Source organism: Falco peregrinus, chromosome 15 (genome assembly GCF_023634155.1).
Source record: "Falco peregrinus isolate bFalPer1 chromosome 15, bFalPer1.pri, whole genome shotgun sequence".
Taxonomy (NCBI): domain Eukaryota; kingdom Metazoa; phylum Chordata; class Aves; order Falconiformes; family Falconidae; genus Falco; species Falco peregrinus.
Genome location: NC_073735.1, coordinates 898,840 through 924,649, shown reverse-complemented (window position 1 = coordinate 924,649; position 25,810 = coordinate 898,840). Strand labels below are relative to the sequence as shown.

At 41.0% G+C, this 25,810-nt stretch overlaps 1 protein-coding gene across 5 annotated transcripts in view; it reads left to right on the top strand.

Moving 5' to 3' along the window:
- ARHGEF12 (Rho guanine nucleotide exchange factor 12) overlaps positions 1–24,765 on the top strand; it is an 82,831-nt gene extending 58,066 nt beyond the window's left edge. For all 5 annotated transcript variants that reach the window (XM_055819496.1, XM_055819498.1, XM_013303765.3 and 2 more), the window contains 21 exons: positions 456–561; positions 790–1,002; positions 1,446–1,575; positions 1,873–1,908; positions 2,588–2,742; positions 3,397–3,543; positions 4,348–4,433; positions 5,875–6,000; positions 6,810–6,924; positions 9,541–9,641; positions 9,897–9,974; positions 11,513–11,588; positions 12,000–12,167; positions 12,688–12,775; positions 13,687–13,776; positions 13,927–14,003; positions 14,380–14,607; positions 16,454–16,939; positions 18,558–18,871; positions 19,654–19,726; positions 20,357–24,765. In XM_055819496.1, the coding sequence (XP_055675471.1) occupies positions 456–561; positions 790–1,002; positions 1,446–1,575; positions 1,873–1,908; positions 2,588–2,742; positions 3,397–3,543; positions 4,348–4,433; positions 5,875–6,000; positions 6,810–6,924; positions 9,541–9,641; positions 9,897–9,974; positions 11,513–11,588; positions 12,000–12,167; positions 12,688–12,775; positions 13,687–13,776; positions 13,927–14,003; positions 14,380–14,607; positions 16,454–16,939; positions 18,558–18,871; positions 19,654–19,726; positions 20,357–20,367 (2,904 nt within the window). In that variant the 3' untranslated portion in view covers positions 20,368–24,765. The remainder of the gene's footprint in view (positions 1–455; positions 562–789; positions 1,003–1,445; positions 1,576–1,872; positions 1,909–2,587; positions 2,743–3,396; positions 3,544–4,347; positions 4,434–5,874; positions 6,001–6,809; positions 6,925–9,540; positions 9,642–9,896; positions 9,975–11,512; positions 11,589–11,999; positions 12,168–12,687; positions 12,776–13,686; positions 13,777–13,926; positions 14,004–14,379; positions 14,608–16,453; positions 16,940–18,557; positions 18,872–19,653; positions 19,727–20,356) is intronic.
- The last annotated feature ends 1,045 nt before the right edge of the window (positions 24,766–25,810 follow it).

Here is a 25,810-nt window from a genome sequence, read left to right as displayed (position 1 = left end):
GTTAAGACCCATCAACAAGCAGTTCTCCCATGACAGTGCAAAAAGGTTAGATCAAGCATTCGCAGCCTTTCTGAAGTGGTAGGATAAGTTGTATTTCTCCCAGATTAGAGTCTGTATGCTTGTGGAGGTTTGGAGTCACACGATGTTATGCCTTAGAGAAACAGGGTGCTGTGGGTCACTGTGACTTGGTCTCTTACCCTAGGGATCTGTTCAGATGCTGTGCCTCCTTGCCGTTAACCCTGTTATTACACACGACTGATAGTCTGTCTGTAGGCTGTGTTTGCCTCTGATGCTGCAGGATGTTGACCTGTCAATAACTTGTTCAAAATAAAATCCTTTTGTACCAAGCTCCTGTAGTTTTAAAGAATTAGTCAGTATCTCAGTAAATAACTGAATTTGAAGAAATGTGATCTGTTTGCTTTGCTTTTTTTCTTTTTGTTGTATGTTAACTGCAGCAAAGTATCAAGAAAGAGAAAGAAGGAGAGGAAAAAGGAAAGAGAAGAGGCTTTCCTAACATTCTGGGCCCACCAAGGAGGCCGAGTCGACACGATAGCAGTGCAAGTATGTCAGACAAGGAAATGTATGTTCCCTAACTATTAGTCTGAAAGTCAGATAAAGTCTCTGCTGTCTTATAAAAATCTGTGCTAAGAAGATTTAGTAAACTTTTTGTTTTTAAAAAATGTTTTTGAAGATACATAAACCTTGTTTTGCCCTGAAATGCTTCCTCTCTCCGTTGCTGAAAACCGGTAAATGCTCTTTCAGCAATGTAACAGCTCTGTGTTTGTTTAGTTGGCAGAGCCATGGAGATGCAGAAGCCCCGCCATCCCAAGCACTTGCCTACAGCGTCTTCTGTTAGCCCAGAGCCATCAGACTCTGGCAAGATGCGCCAGAGTGGGTCCTCCAGTGACGGAGCAGATGCACCATACCCACCTGTCAACCCAATGTCTCCTTTGGCAATGGGTCCTTTTTCCTCTCCAGAGGGGAGCAAGGACAGTGACACAGGTAGGATAATACAAGCAAGGAGGAATGATTAAAGACAGTGAATGGGATGGGCAAAGCTCTGATGCAACAAACTTAACAAATTGGGAAATGTTTTTATGTCATTAGACATGGTCTTCCTTGCCTTAGTCATCTTTTCTGACTTATTCTCTGGTTCAAATTAGGAAATCTTATCATGGCCAGAAATTGTTGTTAGGCAGGTTCTATCAGTGTGGCATCGGAGCAGGAAAAAAGCCAGTCTCAGGTGCCTGCTTTTGTAAGCACAAGTCAGTGTCATCTAGAAAGATTTGTCACTGAGATTTTTCTTGCCCAACTAGGAATTCAGTTCCTCTAGTTCTAAGCTGAAATGAGGCGGTGCATCAAGAAGCTATGAAGAGGCCGTGAAGTTCTTTGATGTACTCTAATTTGGTACGGTTCTTGGTATTTCATACTTGTTCTGTGTTTAGGTTTGAAGCAGACTGGAGAAGCTCCACCTGCTAATGACTGTATGGATGGCACACCCCGCACACCTAATAACACCTTCGAATTCCCATCTCCTTTGGAAAACTTGCAGGAGGAGGAGGGAGAATCAGAGAGGTAACTAGGGAGCCCTGGTTGCTTGAGCCTTGGAAGAGCCTCCATGGGACAGTGGCTGTGGGAGCTTAGTCCATAAAAAGTGACATCATTTGTGTTAAATATTATTGGTAGAAGTAGGAAATGTTCTGTGCCTGCTGCTGCGGTAGTACCAGAAAACTGTAGATCAGGAGGGTGAGGCTGACAGATGGACAAATGTTCTAGCATGGAGGTGAGGCCTTTGGTCTGGAGTTGTGTGATGTCTGGGTGGGGTGAAATTCTTGCATAAGCTTCCCTAATAATTTATTTCATTCCTTGCAGAATGGTTGACATGGGAACACCAAAGCCTTTTCGCAAGTGAGTATGCTTGTAAATGTTCGAATGTCACTGAATTTGTTTAGATTTTAACAAGTTATGAAGTAGAATGTGGTGATGTTCATAGTTCTGAGCTGGTACAATTGTCTGCATGATCTTTCCTTTTCTTAAATAAATACATGAAATGAGACACGGGCGTCTGTATATGGGACAAGTGGAGTAAATCGTATGCAGATAAGCCCTTTGATCTGTGAGTGAAGTATGGTGATTGTACCTACTGATTCAAATTGATGGGTTAGGGAGTTGAGATTTCCACACGTTTTCCTCTTTTTTTTTTTTTTTTTTTTTTTTTTTTTTTAATATAAAATCTGTGTATTGCTGTTAGGTCCGTATCTGCCGATAGATTGAGGGAATAAATTGTAACCTGCCCTCTCACCGCTTGGTATTTGACTTCAAGCAAATTATTTTATCTGTATCATTAAAAGGAGGATTATAGAAATACTGTAAGAACAGATATTCACTCTTAGTTGTTCTGTAAAGGGCAAAATTAGAAAATGTGCCTATAGGTTCAGACATCTAACAGCCTTCAGTTGTTAGGGAGAGCATATTCGTAATGCTTTACAACTGATACATGTACTTAGTAAAAAAAAATAATAATAATCGTTCTTACTTCCCATTTTAGGCATGGATTTAAGGATCTGACCTGTTTTTTTTATGTTAGGATGGACAGTGTTGGCTTCGCAGATGTACAGAGTGAGGATGAGCTGTATGATTTTGACATGGACATGGACCCTCCCAACTGGCAGCAACTCGTGAGCCGAGAAGTGTTGATGGGGCTGAAACCCTACGAAATCAAGCGCCAAGAAGTGATTAATGGTGAGATGGGTATTTTTTCCTAGCTCACCAAGCACAAAGTTGAACCCTATCCTGTGAAACTCTGAAGTTCTTAAAATTCCATACCCTCTCTGTCTTCATTAATCTGCTTGAAGTAGTGGCCATCTAAGTCTTCTGGTTTGCAGAGCTCGTGTATTGTGAAACTTGTACTTGTTACTGAAAAGTATCCTGCGGTGAAACTAATCCAGTCCTTGGAGAAGAAATAAACAATATTAGGTGGTTTGACACTGAAAGGCCAGTTTGCAATATCATGTGCCATAAAAGAAGGCAAGAGGCGCTGTCTAGGCTGTTGGAAAGCACATGATGCAAATGGAAAGCTACTACCAAACTTCATCTTCAAAGCTTCATCTCAATTTCAGATCTTGCAATCCTGCAGAACTCTATGTGGCTATAAGAGCTGCTGAGAGCTCTCTGAGTCATGAATCAGTTAGTGTTTCGGTTCTTTCAAACATGGAAGTATAGCAGAGCATGGCTCCATTCCGGAGCAAGCTGGAATATGGGCCAGCAAGGGAGGTGTCGGTAAGGGAGACTTTTTGTAAGTTCATACTTCTGTTTCTGTTTGCTTCACATTTGAATCCACGTTGCCACACCTCTTTAAGAAGGTGGTTACAATCCTGTTTCCCCCTCTTCCTTCAGAATTGTTTTACACTGAGAGAGCTCATGTCCGCACGCTGAAGGTTCTGCATAACGTCTTCTACCAGCGTGTCACCCGTGAAGGGATCTTGAACTCCAGTGACAAACGGAAAATCTTTTCAAATCTGGAGGATATCCTTGGGCTTCATGGTAAGAGCAGCTGAGGTGCCTTTCAACTTTGTAGTTGCAGCTGGAATTCTGGGTGTGTGTATGTGTGTATATATATATATATTTTCCTGAAAAATTTAAGCAAGTGACCCAGAAACAACAGGGAACTTTGTAAAATGCTTCAGATGAACAAGGATACTTCAGCTGTTCTTCCTTTTTGCACGTTTTTTCCATTTCTGATTTACAAAGATAATTTCATAAGGAATGCGTGTGTTCAGTGTTTCAGGTACTTGCTTTTTCTTATCTGTGTACACAGACTCTCTTCTGCTGATTCATGCTTTGATAAAAGGAGCAATGCTTTGACGAATGGTTTTAATGGGTCAGTGTTCAAAATGTTACAACTGTTTAAGAGAATATGAAAACAAACTTGGAAGGATTGATGGCTTGCAGGTGGTTTTGAAGGGCAGCCCTTCCTAATTGTTTAGGAAAGAACTGTTCATAATTAGAATTTCAGTTCTGCCGCTGAATAACCACTTGTATAATTTTATGCAGGTGGCTTAAATTGCGTTCTACATTATTCCTATATTTTTAAAAGGGCAGTGATATTGAGCCTCAGGAAAGGTAAGGCTGGAAAGGTTCTTAGTGGACATTTGAAGAGAGGTGAGACAGAAGTGCAAAGGAGTTATATAATGTTTTCTTAGATATTCTGCTAAATGTATTAGGTTGCAGGATGTATTTAACTGAAATTACTGCAAATCTAGTCTTTTCCTAGGTAGTTTTTATTTTAAAATCAATGATTAAAACAATTTGAGCAGCATTAATAAAATTTACTTTTTTTCTTTTAAGTTGTATTGAACGATCAGATGAAAGCTGTCCGAAAACGGAACGAGACTTCTGTTATTGGCCAAATTGGGGAAGACTTGCTTTCCTGGGTAAAATCCTTTTTTGCTTCCTTGTGCTTGAAAATAACATTTCATAGAATGACAGAGCCAGAGGTTAGTGAAGGTAATTCCCAGCTAATGGGAACTGAAGGTCTGAAGAGCTGTCATTTCTGTGGAGCCAACATAGAGCTACAGAATGAAGGTTGAAGGAAAGCAGGAAGAATTCATAGGATTTTTCATTTGGCTAGAGATAAGAGTAATTTAAAGAAGAAAAAATAATTTCCTTATGATGTGTGGGTAGAGCAGAAAGGTAGTTTTGCAGACATAAAGCTAAGAATTAGATTTTGAAAAAGCTGATAGCACAGTTTATTTCAGTAACACTGAAATACAAGTCTTGCGTTGCCTGTGGTGCAGTTAAAAATAGATTAAAATACTGGTTTCCAATCCTAGAATTTACATAGCTGGACCTTTTCAAATTTATAACACTGTTGCAGGCTTCCTTTCTGAGATCCAAATGATAGGAGCAGGAGTGACATAGATTCTTTGAAAAAGGAGATTCCCAAGAGAGAACTTACCAGTTTGTTTTCAAGACTACTTAATTTAGGATTGAAGATTGATCTGCCTAATTCTTTTCAGCTCTGCATAGGTCTCTTCTGGTGTTTTTTTAATATCCCACTGTTTGTCTAGTATTCCAGAAAAAAAAAGAAGGAAAACAAAAATCAGGTGTGGCTGGTAAAGAAACACCTCCAACCCTTTCAGTTTTCCTGTGTATTATGAAAAAGTGAGAAAATACTTGCTAGAGCAAGCTAGAGTTCAAGCTAATTGTTATATGCCCTTGTGTAGTATTTTGGCTAAGTGACTGAAACAAAAACCCACGGGATCTCATTCTCTGGAGTGAGTATTTCAGGAGTTACTACACTGCATCTCAGACTGGGTAGCAGGAATGGGAAGAGTTGCAGTAAGAGGTTAACCATCTGTCATTTCAAGTACATTTCTCAGCTCTGCTCATGGCTATCATTTCCCCTAACTGTGTTTCTGTAATACTTTTGTTTAGGAAATAAGATGTCATGTTAATATTCTGGTTTTAAGCATGGGTGTCCCTGAGAAACAAGATGACTCTTGGCTTTGCTGACTAGCAGTCTGGTAGATAATGCCTTGTCGTGCATCTGAGTGCAGTTTTTTCTGCTTTCCTTGTGGCTGCTAGTGGAGACATGGCACTGTATTCTCCCTCTGAATCAGTAGTGCATCTGTGGAAAAGACTGGATGTGCTACGGCTGGAGACAGGAGAGCTGCAGAGTTTGAGATGCAAAGGGTTCCTCAGTAGATCGGGAAGACAAGACCTTAAGAACAGGATGGAAATTACTTCTCATATACTGCCAGTAATTCCCTTCTTCCCTGGCAAGACCAGTTCTGCTATGTGGCTATATGTTGAAAGTGGCACATGCTGAACTTGAGTCTGTCTAAATGTGGCTTTCTTGTCTTTCTGGCACAGTTTAGTGGACCAGCAGAGGAGAAGCTGAAACATGCAACTGCCACTTTCTGCAGTAACCAGCCCTTTGCTCTAGAGGTCATCAAGTCACGCCAAAAGAAGGACTCTCGCTTCCAGACTTTTGTGCAGGTGAATTTTATGCAGAGGTTTGAGTTGCCTGAGGATGTGGCTTGTGGCCAGCACAGCATAATGAATGCTTGTAGATAAAGTTACTATAATTAATGACATCATGTCTAACGTTGTCTTCAGATTGGGATCAGTTCCAATACTGTATTTATCTCTACTAATCACTTCTGGAGGGAGGAGCCTTTAGTTCTGGGGAACACAGAATGTCCTGATAGAATGCAGGAAAGCACGCGCTGTCCCAGGCAGGAGGTGACACTTCACTTGAGGTGGCTGTTTCCCAAGGATGAGTCCTTCTGTGGGGAAAACTGCTTATAGTAGTGCAATTTTGATGCATTCCACGGGCAGAAGACAGATGATATATACCTATCCTGCCTGCCAGGAAAGGGGCTTGAATACATTTGGCAGTTGGAGGAGAGAACATTATCTTCATTACCACAGACTGAGAAGAATTCTAGTAATACAAGGGTTGAGGTTATATTGAAAAATGTACTGTAGGTTTGCTGTAGTGTGAAAGTCTAAACTGATGTCTTCCCTGCATGGCAGTGACTGAGATTGATTTGAGATGGTACCAGGCCTGTGTGAAGTAATGAGGGAAGGAAGCCGCTGCTTTTGTGATGAGCCTTTCCTATACGTAATTGCAAAGGGAGAGGGGATGTGTTGTCTGAATGATAGATCCTGGCATTTCTTGTCTTGTATTTAATTACTGGAAAGTGAAGTAATAGGCGTTTACGTGATGTATAGATGTTACACATTCAGGTAATTATAGTCTTAATAAAAATGACAAATGTAGATATTGTGCTGTTTAAATTTAGGATGCTGAGAGTAATCCACTGTGTCGCCGGTTGCAGCTGAAGGATATCATTCCCACAGAGATGCAGAGGTTGACAAAGTACCCCCTTCTGCTGGATAACATTGCTAAGTACACAGGTAAAGCCTTTCCACCAAGGTTTGTGCATGCATCTCGGCAGGTTGTCTAGACAAATGCGATTTCAAGGCGTATGTTGAAGAACAGTTCAATTGTATGGATCACTGTCACTTTTCACTGTGACCTCGCTGCTGCCTCCCACACAGGGGAGGGCAGGTTAAAAAAAATAATAAAATCCAGTCGTTGTTTCTACGTTAAATTCATTTTCCTTCTTTGTACAAAAAATAGAAAAAAGATAAATCCAATGTAAAATAAGCGAATAACAGTCTGCATTGGGTTGTAGTGTGTGTAGAGTGCAGTATAATAAATTAAACGTAGTTTTAAAAAGCTCAGGGGGGAGCGCTGAAGTTTTGAAGATAAACCAAACCACTCTGCTTATGAAAGTTACTGGCAAAACAACTCGATTTGCTATTAGTTTTTGAAGAAGGAAACCAGGAATTCCTGACTGTCTCCTCTCCACCCTCCAGTTCCTAGCCAGTTTCTTAGTTTTATGCTGATGGTTACTGTTATTTACGGCTTGTAATGATTATGACAGCCAAACAGAAGTGAAGAGAATGTTTTCTGTGCACCCTTTATATTTCTGATTGTATACGAGTATGTGATAATGTCAGTAGCTGAACTTACATTCAGAAGGCATAGAAGCGGAATAAAAAGAGCAGGTATCATGTAACTCTTCCTTGTTACGTGCTCTTAGCAACCACATCTTTAGGAACTTACTGAAAGGCAAGTTGCATTTGTGCTATTGTTTTGAATAGTCATTAGCATACCTTGTTCTTTCTGTGATTTTCTAGATATATTTAACTCACTTCTGTAATCTTGAAGAAGGAAATAACTAGAAAGCATGCAATCACTAAAGATGATACTCTGTTTCAATAAAGTGGTTTTCAATAATAAATATACTCTGATAAACCTTTTTTTCTTGAATTCAGGGCATTAAGATAGCTAAATCAAACTATTAAGAGACAACGCATTTAAATGAATTCCAATTTCCATGTAGATATATTTGAGAGAGGAAAAAAAAGATCTTCACTAACAGAAATCCCTAATTGTCCGTTACGAACATAAAAATGTGAACAATGAAGAATCTAATAAAAACCTATCAAGTTATTCCGTTGGTTAAACAAGCTTGGATAGACATAGGGCATACTTCTAGGCAAGGAAGAAGAAAAGGAAGATTATAGAATCTAAGCAAAGAACATGTAGTGTTAAAGCTTATGGCAAATCAACATGTTTCTTCAAGAGACCACAAATCAGGTAATACAGAACAAATTGATTTTATTTTTTTTAATGTCAAGGTTTTCTTGTTACTGAGTAAGGGTGTTTGGTTTTGGTTTTTTGGGTGGTGGTTTGGGGTTTTTTTTGCTTTGGTTTGTTTGTAAAATCAGTCCTCAGTTACTAGTTCAAAATTGCCAGTATCTTTGAAAATGGTCAGAATGCAGTCTGACCTACACCCCGAAAGTCTGATATAAAACAAGCTTCATAAAAAAAAAAAAAAAAAAAGGATGTTCTTGACATAATGTAAATGAAGAACAACTTGGAAAGAAATATTTCCCTACACAATAGACACCAATAGAATCTTAATGAAGCCTTCTTTCCTCATCTGTTGCGTCTCTAAAGCACTACAGAATGTTTTTATGTTCTTGCAGAGGGTGGAGTTTAGCTAGGATGTGTTACACTGGCAGATATTTCCAGCATAACAGGCGAAAATATGATTAATAATACCACAAGATGCCTTTTCAGGTTTACTAGCAGTACCTGCTGTAGTGTAATTTCATTACTCATAAAAAAATATACTGCATTTACAAGTTCACTTTAATCATAATTAGGAAGCATGTGATACTCCATTATCCTTGATGTACTTGTTTATTTGCCTGTTTACTAGATTCTTAATGTGGCTTGCGGTAGTGAGAATTGATGGGGTTCACCTGTGTGTCTCTCTGTGTACGATCAAGTGACATTGGCTGGAAAGATAACTTGTTTGCTCTTGCTGTAATGGAAGACTGTTTTTTATAATCAGGCTGCATGAATGTAGCCAGAGATACTTCTTTCCTAAGCTGTTAAAATAAATACAGGTTATCTGGGTGCAAAAAGTTATTATGTAACGCATTTTTAAATATATTTTGCATTATTTTTCTTTATCTGTTTCTCTCTCTTCCAAATTATATAAATAAGAGGATTGGTAGAAATACAGAAGAAAGTAGTCAGTTGCCAAATCCTGGGACTTTGGCTAGCTGGCTGTGTGCGATTTTAAATATGTACCCCAAAACTGTCTTTGTACCACAGTGGAGTCTTAGTAAATTTTTTAGATTTCTCAGAATACTTCTCAGATTGATGCTTGTGGAGTAAACAGTTGTCACAAGCCCCTCACAAAAGGAACAGTAAAGTGCTGTGTTGTGCATGTTGATCATCAGAGGCTGGTGTCCTGTGCAGGGCAGAATGAATTATCTCCTGTCACAGATGTATGGTTGTCATTTCACCTTTGAAATGCAGCACTTTTGTTGATAGGCTATTCTGTTTTTAAGTTCTCTTTCTCAAATTCGAGGACAGCAAACTGCACTAGATCTCTGACTTTTTCACTCTTTATTGGAAAACATTACATTTCCCTTTTTTTCTTGCAGAGCTGCCTGAAGAGAAAGAAAAAGTGAAGAAAGCAGCGGATCATTGTCGTCAGATCCTTAACCATGTGAACCAGGCTGTCAAAGAGTCTGAGAATAAGCAGGTAGGAGGTGAATGGAGTTAGCGTCAAAAGTTGAGGAGAAGGGGGTTGAAGGGCAGCAAGCTGTTTTAAGACACCTAGGGTCTATGTACTAGTGTTTTGATGTTGTGCTTAAAGATGATTTGTGGCATGAAATATTCCTGTGAGAGGAGGAATCCCGAGCATTTGGGAACGTGTGAAAGTATTTGTGACTGCCTACGCTCTGACACTAGTGACTTCTGCTAATCAAAGTGACTCCCTTCATTGCATTTTCTGCAGCATTTGGAAGATTATCAGCGTCGTCTCGACCTATCCTACCTGAAGCAGTCTGAGGATCCCATGATGGATGAGTTCAGGGTGAGTAACAGCAATAAAGCAATCTCTGTGTAAATCATGATAGCAGCCCTGGTGTTCAGCTTACGGTTCTACTAAAGTCTTCTGATGTACCATGAAATGGTCTTTGGAGATGAATACCTCTGTACAAAAATTAAAACAATTGGTCTCAGAAATTTGAGTTTTTCTACCTTTCTGAAGATCTCTGTGGATGTAACAACTTGATTCTGCACATAGTAGTGTTGATGAAGCTTGTAACCTCTGTGGAACAAGTATTAATGGTCTGCAAGCTAACACAGTGTATCGCATAAAAGATATCCTGGTGGACAATAAGCCTTATTATGGATATATATCTCATGTGATTGCATGTCTTAGTTGTGCTTTTGGAACTGGAGAGGCCTGAGAGTCACGAGGTGTAGCAATGCAGTTGGCTTTGAAAGAAGAACTTGTACACAGATAGGAGATCCACAGGTATAGCCAAATAAAGTCTTAAGTCCAGGGCTAAAAGTACTGTGTCTCATCACCCCTGTAAATTCTTGCAGTTATGATAGTGAAGCTGGTTACTTGTTGTCAGCTGCTGTTAAATGGAATGGGCAACACCATACCCTTGGAGCAGGACTAACTTTATGAAATTTTCACATTTCAAGTGAATGATGCATGCCAATAGGCACTTGCAACTTGAAACATGTTTTTTCTTTCTCATATGTTCCAAATACGTGGCTGCTACACAAGGACCCTTCCCCCTTTGCTCCTGCATCTTTTCCTTGTGATTTGGTACTTTATCCCCAGTTCTTAATTTTTACCACTGTCTAAGCCTGTGTCTTGTATAGATTCTCTGTTATTTATCACTCTCCTATCTTCCCCAAAGTCAGCATGTATCTAAAAAATTCTTATGTGAAGACTTTTCTGTAAAACTGTGTCATGTATCCTTCCACAAATAAACTTGCAAGCATTTAGTTAGGAAATGAAGAACTTACTGGCAGTTATGAAATCTTACTGTCATTGATTGTAGTCTCTGAGACTTGGAAGGAATGACTTGTGAAAATTGTCACTTCTACTTGCCTGCAGATCTAAATGTCACAAGCACTGAAATGACTGAAGAATCCATTGACATTATAAAGTCCATCAGATCATTGGAATGATTTGTATATCATTTGTAGGCACACTTGACTTGCAAATTGAGTGCTGAAGCATTAACTAGTTTTAATACTAGAACTGGTGATTTCATACGGGATATTGGAAAAACTCCTCCTAGATATCAGGTGACGTCGTACTGCCTTGGTAGCATGACTTAGTACGAAAATTCTCTACCCTGTGACCCCTGGCATCTGCAAAAGAGCAGTGGGAGAGGAAGAGTGATAACAATTACCCTTCACAAAATTCTGGTTTACAAGCATTACCCTACTTCTGCTCCACACTTCTCTTTCCAGACTGGGTTTAGCTGCTCATCTCCAAACTGGAGTGCCTATCCTAGCCTTCCCTCTGACATTCCCTTGCTTTACCATTACTTGTTTCCACCTAAATTTCATAGTGCAACTTTTTTTGCTTTCCCCTGGTGACAGAACTTGGATCTAACGAAGAGAAAAATGCTTCATGAAGGACCTCTAACTTGGAAGGTTAATCGTGACAAAACTATTGGTGAGTCCTGTTCCATCTACCGACTTAGCAAGCACACACAAACCCAACTGAGGAGGAGAGAAAGAGAAAGCATTTCTGCAGTTTGCAATTATGATTCTTACTGTCACCTATAATAATGCCTGTGTGTTTCTCAGAGCTGATTAAATTATTCTTGCCAATTCTGAAATGTGCTGGAGTATCATTAAGGCCATGCCGGGACACAGCAGTCAGTCATGAGATGATCCAATTCCATCTGTAGCATTCTGCTGTAGTTTTGATGAAGAAGATTTGCAAGCTTTGCCTAGAATGGCATAGCACTGATTACAGCCTCTGCATGAGTAATCAAAAATGCAGCCTTTTTATTTCTGCAGGGGAGTGATACAAAACTATGAATCTTTTAACTCATTCTGGGTTCTTTTGCACTCGATGCAGATCTCTACACTCTGCTTCTGGAGGACATTCTGGTGCTGTTGCAGAAACAAGATGATAAACTGGTACTGAAGTGCCACAGTAAAATCTTGGCATCGACAGCTGACAGTAAACACACCTTCAGTCCTATCATCAAATTGAACACTGTTCTGGTTCGTCAGGTGGCAACAGGTCAGTGTAACCAATTGAGAAAGCAAAAGAGGAAGCCAAAAATGAGCATTAGATCAGTTGAGGGTAGATTTTTTGTCTAGAGTTCCAGAGTAGAACATGGAAAAATGTGTAGGCTTAATTCTTGGTTGTCCAACATCTTGCTTTGTATGTATGAGCTTTTTAACTTCTTTGCAACAGTAATAGGCATGGTTTGAGTTTTAAATAGACTTCTAAATTTAAGTACTCTGATTGTATCAGATGAAAGGTAGTCTAGAAGTTATTAGGAGGGGAAAAAAGGAGAAATAAATCTGTTTCCAAATGGTTTGGGTGGTAATGGCTCTTTTTTTTTTTTTTTGGACTAATAGACAAATTTCCTATATAGAGGAAGACTTATGTTTGTATATCATAGCGTTGGAGGGTTATCTCATGAAGTCTTCTTTCATTGCTTCTCATTGGGGTTATGCCCAGTTTTAGGAATTTTCAGAAAGCTATGTGGGACGAGGCAACTAGTTAAATTCTTCCCCTCCCTGTGTTGCTTCAGATAACAAAGCTTTCTTCGTCATCTCCATGTCAGAAAATGGCGCTCATATTTATGAACTGGTGGCACAGACTGTTTCAGAAAAGAATGTGTAAGTAATTGGTTCGGCTCCATCTGCTGCTTGATTTGTTGTACTTGAGAGATGTTGTACACCTGCGTGCCTGTGGTAACTGTGCAGGTGTCTCTGAATTACCTGAGTTCCTCTCTAAGCTTAGCTGAAAACAGTGATGTTGACCTATGTAGGAAGTATCCAAGGATAGTCCCTCCCAACTTACAAAAAGCAGGGGAAGGGTGTATACACAGGTGTTAGTGAGTGTGTGTGTATATATATACTTCTAAGCACGCCTATGTATTAAAAAACCCCACCCCATACATACACTCAGTGCTTCTGTTATTTTAGCTTTGCTGTCTGGCTCACTCCAGACCGTTTTCTGACCTCAAAAATGGCTTTTGATTACCCTTGCAGTTCTGGTCTTTTATGACTGCATCTTCGTGCAGAACCAGTTAGCTTTGCAGACTTTGGTACTAGCGTCATGAGCACCCCGGTGCATGAATTTGATTCCCTAGCTAAATGCTTTTTTTCCTCTTTGGTAGAGGAAATGCTTTTCTTCTGAAGCGTAAGCAGGGCATAGACTTTATTTGTATGATGCATAGCAACTGTTCTAGCGCGTCATATATGAAATTCTTCAGTAATATCTGCAATGTTACTTAATGCTTTTGTGTATGTATATATAAAATAACTGCCTTGCCTGAGAACTCCTGTTAAGGTCTTGTCATTCATTTCCTTCTGCTGAAGAGTATCCTGGTGAGGTGACCATTATGCTCTGGTGCTTCATTTGTAGCTGCAAGGTATTGCTGAGGAATTGAATGTAACAGAGTTAAAGATGTTTCTGTTGGTAAGAAAAGCAGTAATAATATTAACAGGATTTAAAAGGTGTTAAATAGAGAAGTATTCTTTATGCTGCATGTCTTGCATGTTTTTATTTGATGTTTCTTCTGCAGATGGCAGGACCTTATTGCTCAGATGGCAGGGACTGTAAAAATGGGGAGTACCAGAAGAGTGATTCCATTACCACAGTCAGGACCTGGCGAGTAAGTAAAAGCAGCTGGAAGAAGAAGGGCTCGTTTTTCTTTTTCCAGTACTCCTTCTTCTGCTCAAAGTTTGCCATTCAAAGCACGGATTCTCATGCAGCAGTTCAGATATGTGACTAAAAGAATGTCTTTGTTCTTTCCTCCCTGCAGAGAAGAGCGTGAAGAAGAGGAGCAGCAGAAGCTTAAAGAGCAGCATGACATTCCTGCCAGTAGTCTACAAAGTCCAGGTAAAACAGTGGTCCAGGTAAATGGTGTCAGTAGTTTTGCTGCATGGAGTGCAAATGTGCCAAGCCTTATTCCTTGTGGCTTGGGGATCTTTTGGTAGCTTTGACACTTTTCTGGAAAGAAATGATTTCTTTACAGGTCATATAGAGAAGTGATACTGAACCTCTTGACGTACCTCTCACTATTTCCATCTGTTTTATTAATTGCTGGGAAATATTCTTTTTTCCCCTGGGAAGAATTGACCTTTTACCAATCCCATGCTAAAGAACTGTATTTTTCAGTGTTTTCTGAGATACCTGTGTGAAGCAGAATTTTCTGCAGTTTAACATCATATTTGACATAGTTGTTTAACCTGAATGTGTGTTTTCTGTTTACTAGATAAAGATTTGGGCCTCGAATCTCCCTTAATACTGAATGCTCAGTCGTCTTCGCCCATCATGTCTGAAAAGTCCAAGGTAGAAAGTCTTCTTGTGTCAGAAAGACAGTTTGATAAAGTGCAGCAGGCAGACCTGACACTTAAAGATTCTTCTGCATGCTATGAACACACAGCCACCAGTTTACCTTCCGTATCAGAAGGGCAGTGGGCACTGGATGCATTAAGGAACTGTAAGTATCTGTGGGCAGTGTCTGGGATGCGATTTGGAAATTGTTAGGTCAACCATCTAAATCAATGAGCTAATATAAAATCTAAAGCCCATTCCTATAAAATATCAATTCTCTCTGTGCTGTACATCACAGTGTAGCAAAACAAAATGGATCTGACAGCAAGGAATTCTAAGTTCTGAATTCGTATACTGGCCCTTTCTGTGGCTTGAGGCCTCTCGTTGTTTTTCTGTGGTTTTCCCATGTATAAAATGATGGTGGTAATGAATTGTTACTTACTGTCCATGAAGTTCTTTGATGACGGCAGATTGCAGAACTTTGTGCAGTGCTGTACAGTGCCATGGCTAGTTGGCAGTTTTTTTAAAAGACAATGCAGTTAGCCTGTGGACTTATTTTCATAGCACTGGAGCAGAATAGGAGAGGTTGCATGAGTTGCAGAATAGGATTCTGCATATTTTTTTGTAAAATCCTACAAATGAGATTGGATATATGTGAGCTTGGCAAAGTCTAGGTTCAGATTTTCTGAGGAATTGGGAGGTGGTTGGATATAATTAGATCAACACTTGTTCGTGTTGAAAAGAAATTTTCCTGATGGACAGATTATTCTGTAGAATTGTTTATAGAAGATTTTTAATCACTTTCTCCATCCTCTGGTATACCTCCTTTCACAGGAAGAATGCAGGGCTATGCAACCTACTTGATCAGAGCTAGCAGTGCAGTTCCTAAATATAACTTCCTAAAATTTGAATGAATTCATTAATCCATGTATCTCTTCTTGGCAACTCTGAAAGGGACACGAAGTCCCTCAATTGTACTTGGAGGGTGTAGCCAGTATTGCTTCTCTGTGGGTCATTTGCTTTTACCCAAATGCACAGCATTCATATCCTTGGCCCAAATTCCCTCTTCCATCTCCCTCTACAAGTAATGACGGTTCTCTGCAATCTAGTAGGTTATCTCGGATCTTTAGATCCATTTATGCTTCTCCTTACAGGGTTCAAAGTCCTTTTCTAATTCTGAATGCTGTACAAGTGTCCTTGGTACTTGTTTTCAGAGACTAGCGATAAGGTAATCTTAGTCTGTGGGGTGCGTAGAGACAGTATTAGTGACCCAGCATCTCATGACTATTCAGGCTGTAAAGAGCAGCCCTCTGACAGCAGCCGTGGGTCACTCACATTTTGACAGGAGCCTTCCACTTAGATGAGTGACTGTTCTGTTGTATGAAATCATAGCTTTTCTTGGGTGTTAAATGATCATTATATGTTGAGATTGAACAGTGTTCTTATGCTCTTGACAGTATCACATTTTTGTTTTGAACAATGTGTCCTTATTATGAAGTGTTTGGTTGGGATAATTTGGGAACCAAAGGAATGTGGGTTGAAGTTCAAACAAGAATAAATTTGCATGAAATTTTGGGGGAAATGTGTCTTCAATTTTTTTGATCTGTCATTTCAAAGTTGAGTGGAATGTTCTCAATATGCTTGTTTCTCAGGTGGGAATCCCCTATTACAGCCGTAAGTTTTAGGTCATCTGGGGGCATGAGTGAAACCTGGGCACTCATCAGTGCTCCACCTCACTTGCTGGATAATTTCAGTAGGTGATGTCTTGGTTGTTCCCTAAGCAAGGTGGAACTTGCACTGATCTGTTTGCTGTTGCTTGTAAGGTAACATGTAGACTAAGGCTTCAGACCGTACATACTTATTTTAATCCTGGTTTTTCCTACCAAGAGTAATAAGAGGGCTGGCTGCTATGAGAGAGAGACCTTTCTGAAAGGGTGGCCTTAGGTCTAGCTTATTCGTTGTTAGGGAGGTTATGGTCTGAGAAGCCTTGTGAACGTTATCTCTACTTGCAGTGGGCTTGCTGAAACAATTGTTGGTACAGCAGCTTGGCTTTTCTGAGAAGGGGACCCTTGAAGACCGGCAACGCTTTCCCAGGTTTCGGACCGTTTCTCATGAAGCCCAAACGGAGAGCAGAAGTGAGCCTGGACTACGGCACTCTGACAATAACAAATTTCACCAGCCTGGAACGGACAGAACGCTTCTGAGAACCGGAACTAATGAGTCCACAGCTGGTTATGGCCTCCGGACTTCAGCTGAATCACCAGCTTCAGGGGATGCCATGCAGCTGATTGTGAGAGACCCCAGATCAAGTAGTACCTTAGCAATAGACCGCATGAGTATGAATCTGGAGATCTCAGCCGCAGAGCTGGAAGGGGTGGCCGCTGATGAAAGTGGGGAGCATTTTTTTGATGCTCGAGAAGCTCACAGTGATGAAAATCCATCTGAAAGTGAACTAATGGAAAGGAAGGAGGAAGAGGATGTGCAAATACGGATCTCAGGTGAGCATATTTCATTCGCTCATTGAATGATAGTCTGTCTAGATTCAGTATTAGAGATGTCCCCTTTTCTTACATGGTATAGGATATTTAAAGTTAACTTTCAGACCCTGACAGTAATTTTAGCCCTGAAAAGGGCTTTGCAAACATGTACCTAATGAATCCTCTTTTGTATGAAAGGAGAAGCTGAAATACTGTGGGGTTAATACACTGTGACAGACTGTAATTATGGAGGCACCGGGCACAATGCAAGCTCTTGATTGCGGTTGCCACAGGACTGCTTTATCTCTCAGCTGACTGTTGGGACCTGTAGGGAGAACATTTTCCCTGAAGGAAAGCACTTCCCTAGTCTGTACACACAGAGTCCCCATGACTCCTGCTATTTTGTAGGTACCGTCTTGGTAAAAAACCGAAGAGTTTAGCTTTGCACTGTAATTATCTCCTGCGACCTTACCCCAGTGTGAAGTTCTTCAAAGATAATTTTTGTTATTTCTATTATTTTTACTACATACGGTATATTTGGCAGTTACCTGAGTAACATCTCAATGTGTATCTATTGCAGCCCTCAACAAGGTTATAGAGCTTTTAACTCAGCAGATAACTAGCTCTAAGACAGCAGCTGTGAGCACTTTCATGGGGCTTTGCATGCTTTGTGTTTGGAAAGTCCTGTGATGATTTTGATCAGCTGACATGGTGGCACACTACTAAATTTAGTAGACAAGTTGAGGTTTATCTCACATGTATGTTATAGTAGATGTAGGTACTAGAAGGTAGATTCTATATGACTATTAGTCTTAATTTCTCATCCATAAATGTTTTTGCTTGAAAACTGGATTCTCTCAATGTGAACAAGCCAATTTTTGACTTTTGACTGCCTGAATGCTGCTTTCCAACTACATATTGAAAATAATTTTTCTTTCCCTGAATTACTGAGACATTTTAAATTATTAAAACTGAGCCAACAACTTGAAGCATCTAATTTATTTGTCACCTCTTACGCTGTTTACTTTCTTAACTGTGCAGGCACATCAAAATTAGATTGACCTGTTTTTAGTCAGTTCTGACTCCACATGCTAGCTTTGCTCTAATACTGTAGAGAAATTATTTAATATAATCCTATTGCTAAGTGCAGGTTGTGAAAGCATTTCTGTCTATAATTGCTTTATCTTTTAACATATCATCAGCAAGCTAAACTTTAAAGCTAACCCATCTAAAACCATCGTCAGCACCATAGCTAGTTAAGCGGAGGTTAGAAATCTAGCAGTCTGTCGGGTACCATTAGTGTAAGTGCACGTTTTTCAGATGTTATAATGGAAACACAGATTTTGGAAAACAGGAAGGTAGGTGCTTAGCTCATCTAATCATGTAATTCTCAAACTGCAGTCCCCAAACCAGCCATGATCTCTGAAGCCTAATTCAGAATCAAACTAGTCTGGTCTGATACAATCACTATTCTGTATAGTGTTCACAAATGCTTTTTCTTACCCATTTTGAAATGTCTCAAGAGATCTGGGCCTCTCACCACTTATCTTCCTTAAAGTCTGCTTAAACTGTCTACAGTTCAGTGGTTCTTGGTGATTATTGAGCTGGAGGTGTTAGTAAAAAGCTGTTCTCTTAACAGGAAATTATTTGATCCTTGATGGATATGGAACAGTGCAGGAGAGCTCCACAGATGAGGAGATATCATCTCTGGTTCTCCAGTGCACTGCAGGTGGCCGCACCTCTTTGGACTCTGCACAGCAGCAGCCACTTTCCCCCCGGGACACGCAGTCGGATGGAGGAAGCTCCCCGTTTGCTGAGGAGATGATGGCCTCACGCTGGGGGGGAGTGGAAGAGTCCTGCTCTTTTGTAGCAAGCCCTCACTTCTCTATAGAGTCACGTGTGCAGATGATGCAGTATATTCAGAAGATAGAGGATGACCTTGAAAAGTTAAAGGTACGCTAAGTTTCTATTTGCAGTATCAGGATTTTCATATTCCTCCCATTTCATTTCAGAAAAGAGCTTGAAAATAATTTTGAGGGGGAAGAAGGCAGCCATGCCTGCTTTTTTGTCTTTGACTCTTACCTCTAGAACCTTTTGAAGCAGAAACTTGGTGCTGTTTTGGTTGCATTGAGTTGTGGGTTACGAGAGGCAAGTAGTTCTGCTAGAGCTAGCGGGTATGTATGTTGCTTTGATTTGAATTCGGAGAGTTTCCTGAGGGATAGGACAAAACCGAAGCAAATCTGCAGCAGTGGAGTTTTGAAGGGGCCACTGGCCTAAGGAATAGGAATTCCTGACATAAAATGACTTACCAAATCTGTTGTATACTGCTGCTGATGTCAAATGGAGATGCTAAATTGCAGCAGACCGGTAAACAAGGTTTTCAGACTTGCTATATTCAAAATGGTGGTTTTGTATGTGCTGGAGATTTTTTATACACAACAGCCATTGCTGTAGAAGTGTTATAGCGTCTTGGTGTGCAAGTCATACCGACATGTTAGGTCAGTAGCCAGCCTTTAATTTAACTGAAGTCTGAAAAGTGGAGTATTGCATCCAAGTGGAAGGCCTGATGAAGGTGCCGATAAAGGAGCTGAGATCCACTGTGGGTCACTGTGCAACATGGGTGATTTCAGTCCACTCACTGGTAGTAAAACTTCCCTTTTCCTGTTTGAAGCCCTCTTTGTTCACTTGGTAATTAAAGAGCCACTTGAGTTTTGGGGTTGTTTTTTGTTTTGTAGGAGGTTGAGGAAGACTACACCATTCTCCGACGCCAAGGGCTGGCTGGATCAGCCTCCACAGGAGAGCACTCAGGTACGCAACCAGACTGTCTCTAATTGGTAGCATATACCACATTAGCTTCAGACATTAAACAAAGAGCACAGAGTCAATTATTGATGTTTCTCACATGCACGCAAAAGGTTTCACCTACTTCAGCAGCTTTCACAGGGCTGAGACCATGCTGATTCCGGGAAAGGTCAGTTGTATCCATCGAGACTCACGTGTGCAGAGGAGCTTGTTCCTTCCTCTGAAAAGGTTGCTCACAAGCTGTCTCACTCATACCTGCCAAAGACCTACATCTCAGGATGTACAACTTCTCTGTCAGAGAAGGCTAGATTGATGTAAAATCCCAAAGGAAGATTTTTTGAGCATGTAAAATGAGTACAGTCTGTCTTCTCTTTCTCTGGAGTGTCTCTAGTGCTGTGTAAAGTGGTTGCCGTGGGTCCCTTTAAATTGGCCTTGAGCATCCTAGAAATGTAATTTGCTGGAATTAACTAACAAAGGTCGTCAAGGTTAAATGGCTGCGCTGTTTCTCATATAACGCGCTTTCACTGCTAATACTAGTGTTTAGAAATGTTAGCCATTCTTCTCTCATTGCGCTCCCTTTCTCTCACCATCCTTTTTTTTTGTTTTTCTTCTTTTTTTTTTTTCTTCTTCCTTCAGACAAAAGCTAGTCATGTTTTCAGGAGTGACTGAAGATTGGATGAAGAGTATCAGGATACAGTACCCGCTGTCTTCCTTGTGGACTTTGAGACAAGAGGGTTTGGACCATCCACATGTGAACCATACTTTAGCAAAGTGGGAATGGGGTGCTTTTCCTGTGGGGCATCTGCACTATCTTGTCAGTGAGGGAGCCTATTCTATTCTGCTCCTTTCCTTGCTACCAGAAATTCATTTTTCAGAACAGAAAAACCAAACCAAATGTACAGAGCTTTGGGTGTAGGATATAAAAATGTATTTAGACATTAAAAAAAAATCAATGTATTTATTTGACTTCATTCCGTGTATCAAAAGCACATTTTAATTTTTTAATCTGCCTTTTTTTGTTCTATTTTAATTGGGTAGTGACAGTTCTAGCCCTCTGCATATAGTACACCCAGCCTGCCACTGCTCCTGAACCAAAGGTCAGGTCTGAGGGGAGAGGGTGTGCCTATGTGCAAGTGTATCTTTACTTCACTGGACTGGACTCTGCACTCCCTGCTGGCAATCAAACTGCCATGCGAAGAGCTAATTACGAAGGTGTTAGGATGACTTCTGGCTGGAGCTATCTGTATTCAACAATTGCATGGGAACTGCTCATGTCACCATATGTGTAACAAGAATTTTCCATGCACTAAATAGCCAGGCACTTGAGATGGGCAAATTTTCTTTTTCCCCTCTCCCATTAGGGGTCTCCTTCGTTGACATGCAAGATTAGGGTGGGAGAGGAGAAAGGTAGGTTTAATTTTTTTCTTGACTTTGTTGGCTTTGATCATTGTCTCCTTTTGTAAAGTGATAAAAATACTTGGACCTGCAGCACTTTCGTAACTCTTCTCTGGATCAAAAAGAAAAAATGCAAACCCAGAAGTGTTTCAAAGATGTGGGGCAGATCTGCCCCTGATCCACTACTGAATGAATAAGGGCTGCCATTTGAGTTAGCCACAGGTACTGCTGATTATAGGGCCAGTAAGTTTTAGTACCTGAAAGTATGTCTTGCTGAGGGCTTGGGGTGGGTTTGGAGGTTTTTCTGGGGGGTGGGCTTCGGTTCGTTTTTGGGTTTGGTTTTTGTTTTTATATATATATAATATATATATATAAAAAACAAACCCCTGGTTTGTGCCGATGTGTTCTTACTGAAACAGAGATGTGCAAAACAAAGTAGGCTGAAACAGCTCTCTAGTACTTCGTTAGGCCTGTTGTAATGGGGTTTGTTGTTGGAATTCCTTCCAGTCTGGGAACAAGATGGTGAATATCAGGCTGCCGGCAAAGCTAATGTGGGACAGCCTAAGCCGGCTGCGCCTCTGCTCTGAAGTTGGTCCTAGGGCAGGCAGTTCCTGCTTGGCATAGGTGGTTGAAGCTGTCCCCACTATCACAGCCACCATGAACAGGACTGCTAGTGGGAAGTGTGTAGGGCAGTCTCTTTTGCACCCTCTTCCCAAGTCTTAAACTAGTTAACGAACCCAAACCGATCAGCATGCCAGACCTGTAAATTGCATTAACATGTCAGAACTGCTATAGCATTGTTTGCATCGTGAAATGCTGAGACTCTGTCTTTGGTCAGCATAAAGATCATGCTCCTTGCTCCTTTAAAGCAAATGTTTTCTCTTTAGCTACTGGCAAGAAATCAGATCTGTCCTTTGTCTACTTATGTAGGAAAAAACCAGTTATTGTTCTTCCCATTAGAGATATGCAAGGAATAAGTTCTTGTAAAGACTGACAGAGTTTCAGCAGAGATGATCTTGGGCCTGGTGTGGAAGTTGGAGCCATGAACCCTCACAGAGTAGGGAGGAGTTTCTCTTGTTTTAAAAGCCAGTTGCACAAAGTGTCATTTTTCACCAGCGGAGCATTACACTGCCAACACAAGCCACGTTCTCTTCCAGGCTGGCAGGAGCTTCCTCTTTCCTAGCACCCACCAAGGCCTGTCCTGTTGCACCTGTATGAGTGTCCTGGCAGTATTAGCTGAGCACTTCCATTCTTACGTGGGTGGGATCTCCCCTCCTCACCTTCAGCCATATGGTTCCTTTGGTTATAAACTTGTAGGCTTCCCCTGATAAACCCTGAAACTAGAATGCTGCCTCATGCTGATGTGGTGTCTTGTACTTGATCCTGCCAGAAAGAGAACTGGGCTATAGCCAGCGTCAGTGTTTAAGGCCCTTTCTCCCTCCCAGCTCCCCTTCATCGGCTGGCATGATGCTTGCCTGGGTCTACACTCCAGAAGCAGGAGCAGTTACTATGACCTTAGCTGTCTAAAAGCTTTCCAACAGGCTTCCATGGTTGGTTGAAAATTACCACGGAACTATTAGAGAGCTTAGTCTGGCTTTCCAAGAGTGTGCTGGAAGACCAGGAAAGGCGGGACCTGTGAAGCCCTGGTTGCTTAATACTTCCCTTGTGACTGAAGGTAAAATCCTTGGTTCTCGGGTTTTCTCCAACTTGCATGAATTTCAAGGTTCATGGTGAGCAACATATTGCATGAGATGTAGCTGTTCGGATGTGCCACGGGGGAGCAATCTGCCCTTGCTGCCTCTGAGGTTTTCACCTTTGCATAAGCATTTTGTAGCATCATCTGCCACTATATTGATTCATCTCTCATAGGTGTAGTAGCAGTGAAAAAGCTGGGAGTGCAGAGTATTTATGCTGCCATGTCATCCTTACGTTATTGCCTCCAGAGATGCTGGAGTGGAATTTTCCCCACCATCCCCTAATACTACCTTGGACATAATCGACTGGGAGGCCAGGTGCAGTTTTGTCCCTGTCAGCTCTCAAGATGTACAAGGGGAAACATCCACACTTTGTGCCAGGCTCACAAGGATGACAGAGAGGCCTTTGTGCTAGATGAAATGGACAGTCTGCAGAGCAGGAGATTGCAGAGAGCTTTAAGGAGTGTTAGAGAAGACCAACCCATTTGAACCCAGTTTTATGGGCAATATAAATGACACGCTGTGCTCTGTCCTGTTTATTTTTTTCGTTTCAGCTGGCCTTCTTATGCTACATTGATCGTCCTCACAAATAGGGCATTACTTCTCTAGAAAAATGATGGTGGGGTCAGGGATCCATTATCTTCTGAGAGCAGTAATCTGAAATAATGGGCAGTCCTTTTTCCTCTCTAGCACATCTACTGTATAGCAGACATCAGGCCATGTCTTGCTGTGTGGAAGGAGCTGGAACTCAAATGCACTATGCAGGATTCTCACACTTTTTTTTTTTTTTTCTCCCCCTTTAAGCCATAAGATTACCCTTTTTAAAATTCCAGTTTGCAGTGTAAGGGAGCATTTTAATTTGCCCCTCGTTGGTGGATGGTTGATTGTACATTCCCTTACTGAAACTGGATAGCAGAGCAGGACAGTGTTCTCTGGGTGTTTTTGCCCCAGGCCTTCCCAATGTTTTGGGTTTTTTTCCTTCCCCAAATAAAAGATGAGCAAGGGTTTCTCATCTTGGGAACAAAGACAAAGTATAGCAGCCATTCTTGCATATCCTTCTGAGAAGTGTTTTCTGCTGTTACGGGATGTAGTTCATGGACAAGCAAAAAGGTCCGATGGGTATTTTCTGGAATGGGCAATTTCCTTCTCCTGTAGAAGGGTAGAAGAGCAAACGTGTTTGATCACTCTGGTTTCTTTAATGAACATGCCTTCTCTGTAGGGAGGGGAAATTCCTTTAATGTGTCCTGTAGGTGGGATCAGAAAGAAGGATGAGGAATGTAAACCTCAAGAGCTAAGAAGTCTAGATGGCTGGTCAGCTTTCAGACAGCACTATGCCTATTTCCAGTGTTTTCATAAAACGTAGATACTCTGATTTACAGGTACTGTCCCTGTTATTAGAAGACGGGTCTGACGCTTCAGCAGGTGACCCTCAATTTTAATCTCAGTGCTTGATGGTATCTGGCATTGTTTTCTCCCTGTGTTCCCCAAAGAAATCCCTGAATTCCCTCCCCCTCAGGTGCCAACTGACAAGCAGATGTACTGCAAAAGGGATACTGCAGCCAAAACACTGCTGTTTTATTTTGAATTAAGTCTTGTGGAGCTCTCTTCATACTAGAATATTTTTATTTTCTTTGTACAACATACAATCATGTACTCTTAACAGAGATTTACTTTAAAGAGAAGAAAAAAATCTGGAAGTATTCTTTAAAAAATACACAAAAATCTTTATTAATAATCCTGTATTTTTACTGATCATGTTTGAATGTCTAAAAAGACTTTATTGTTCTAATTATCCAGATGTATGTTTGTAAAATAGCTCTTTTATGACTTAGCTGATAAGGTTGTATGTTTCTGGAATTAAATATTGGTCACTTAAAAAAAATATCTGTTTTCAGGATCTGGGAAATAGAAAATTTAAGCGTTTCAAGTATCATTAAATAAGCTTAAAGGAAATAAGTTTTGTCTGCTGGATTTTTTGTTTGGTTTTTTGGAGGTTTTTTTTGTTTTAATTGCCTCGAATTTTGGCAGGACAAACTGTCTTGATTGGCAAAGGAAGCTTTCACTTGGTACAAGTGACCTTTCAGAATCTGTTGTTGCTGATGCAAGTGTGGGGACCCCCAGTTCTCCCAGTTAACACAATTCTTGTTGAGCAGCTGCTGTTCCTTGAGGAGGGAGTGAGAGCCTCCTGCCAGCAGCAGAGGGGATGCTCTCCTGGGGACACTGCCTGTGCCCAGCTGGTGGGCAAAGGGAGCGAAAACGCTGCTGTTCTCGTTTGGTCGAGGTAGAAAGGTCCTGTATTTCCAGGCACTGGCTGTTTCCCCGCCTGCTGTCCTGTCCCCTTCTAGTTTGAGTGGGAATGTTTGGGCTGTGTGAGCAACTTCAGTTCTGGTTGATGAGTTCACTCCAACCACCTGCATCTCACCCCCACCCTAACCTTGTGAATAAAGTGCAAGAAATTGATCGGTGGCCTCTGCTTAGAGGGGCTTCTAGCAGTGTATCTCATTTGGTGTGTCTTCTCAGAAGCTCTGTGCCCAAGATGGTCCTTAAAAAGAAAAACACAGGGGGCGAGAAGTAGTACTGAATCTCCAGAGATCTTACTCAAGTCTTAAAACTTCTGACACTGAAGGCACCGGGTGCAGACTCTTCACAGATCTTAAGTACCTGGACCAAATTCCTGCTGTTTGGAGCGGGTCAGTGAGTAGCTAGTCTTATTCTGAAATCAAATGAGCCTTCCTGAAAGAACTGAAGTTCCGGATCGGTAAGTAATCAATGTTTATGCTCCTCTCACATCCTGGACTTGTACTTCTTTGCTTCTCTGTGTTGGTGTCAACAGCAGTCCTGTGTGAAGGCTGTAATCAAGCAGGGGTATCTGTATATGCCATATAATGTAATGAGTATCCTGGTAAACCAGGGCAAAAGAAAGCTCACGAAATAAGAGCAGAAGGGTGCTTGTTTGGGAGCTGCCTTTCACAGGATGGTGCTGTCGGGTGCCTTGCCGAAT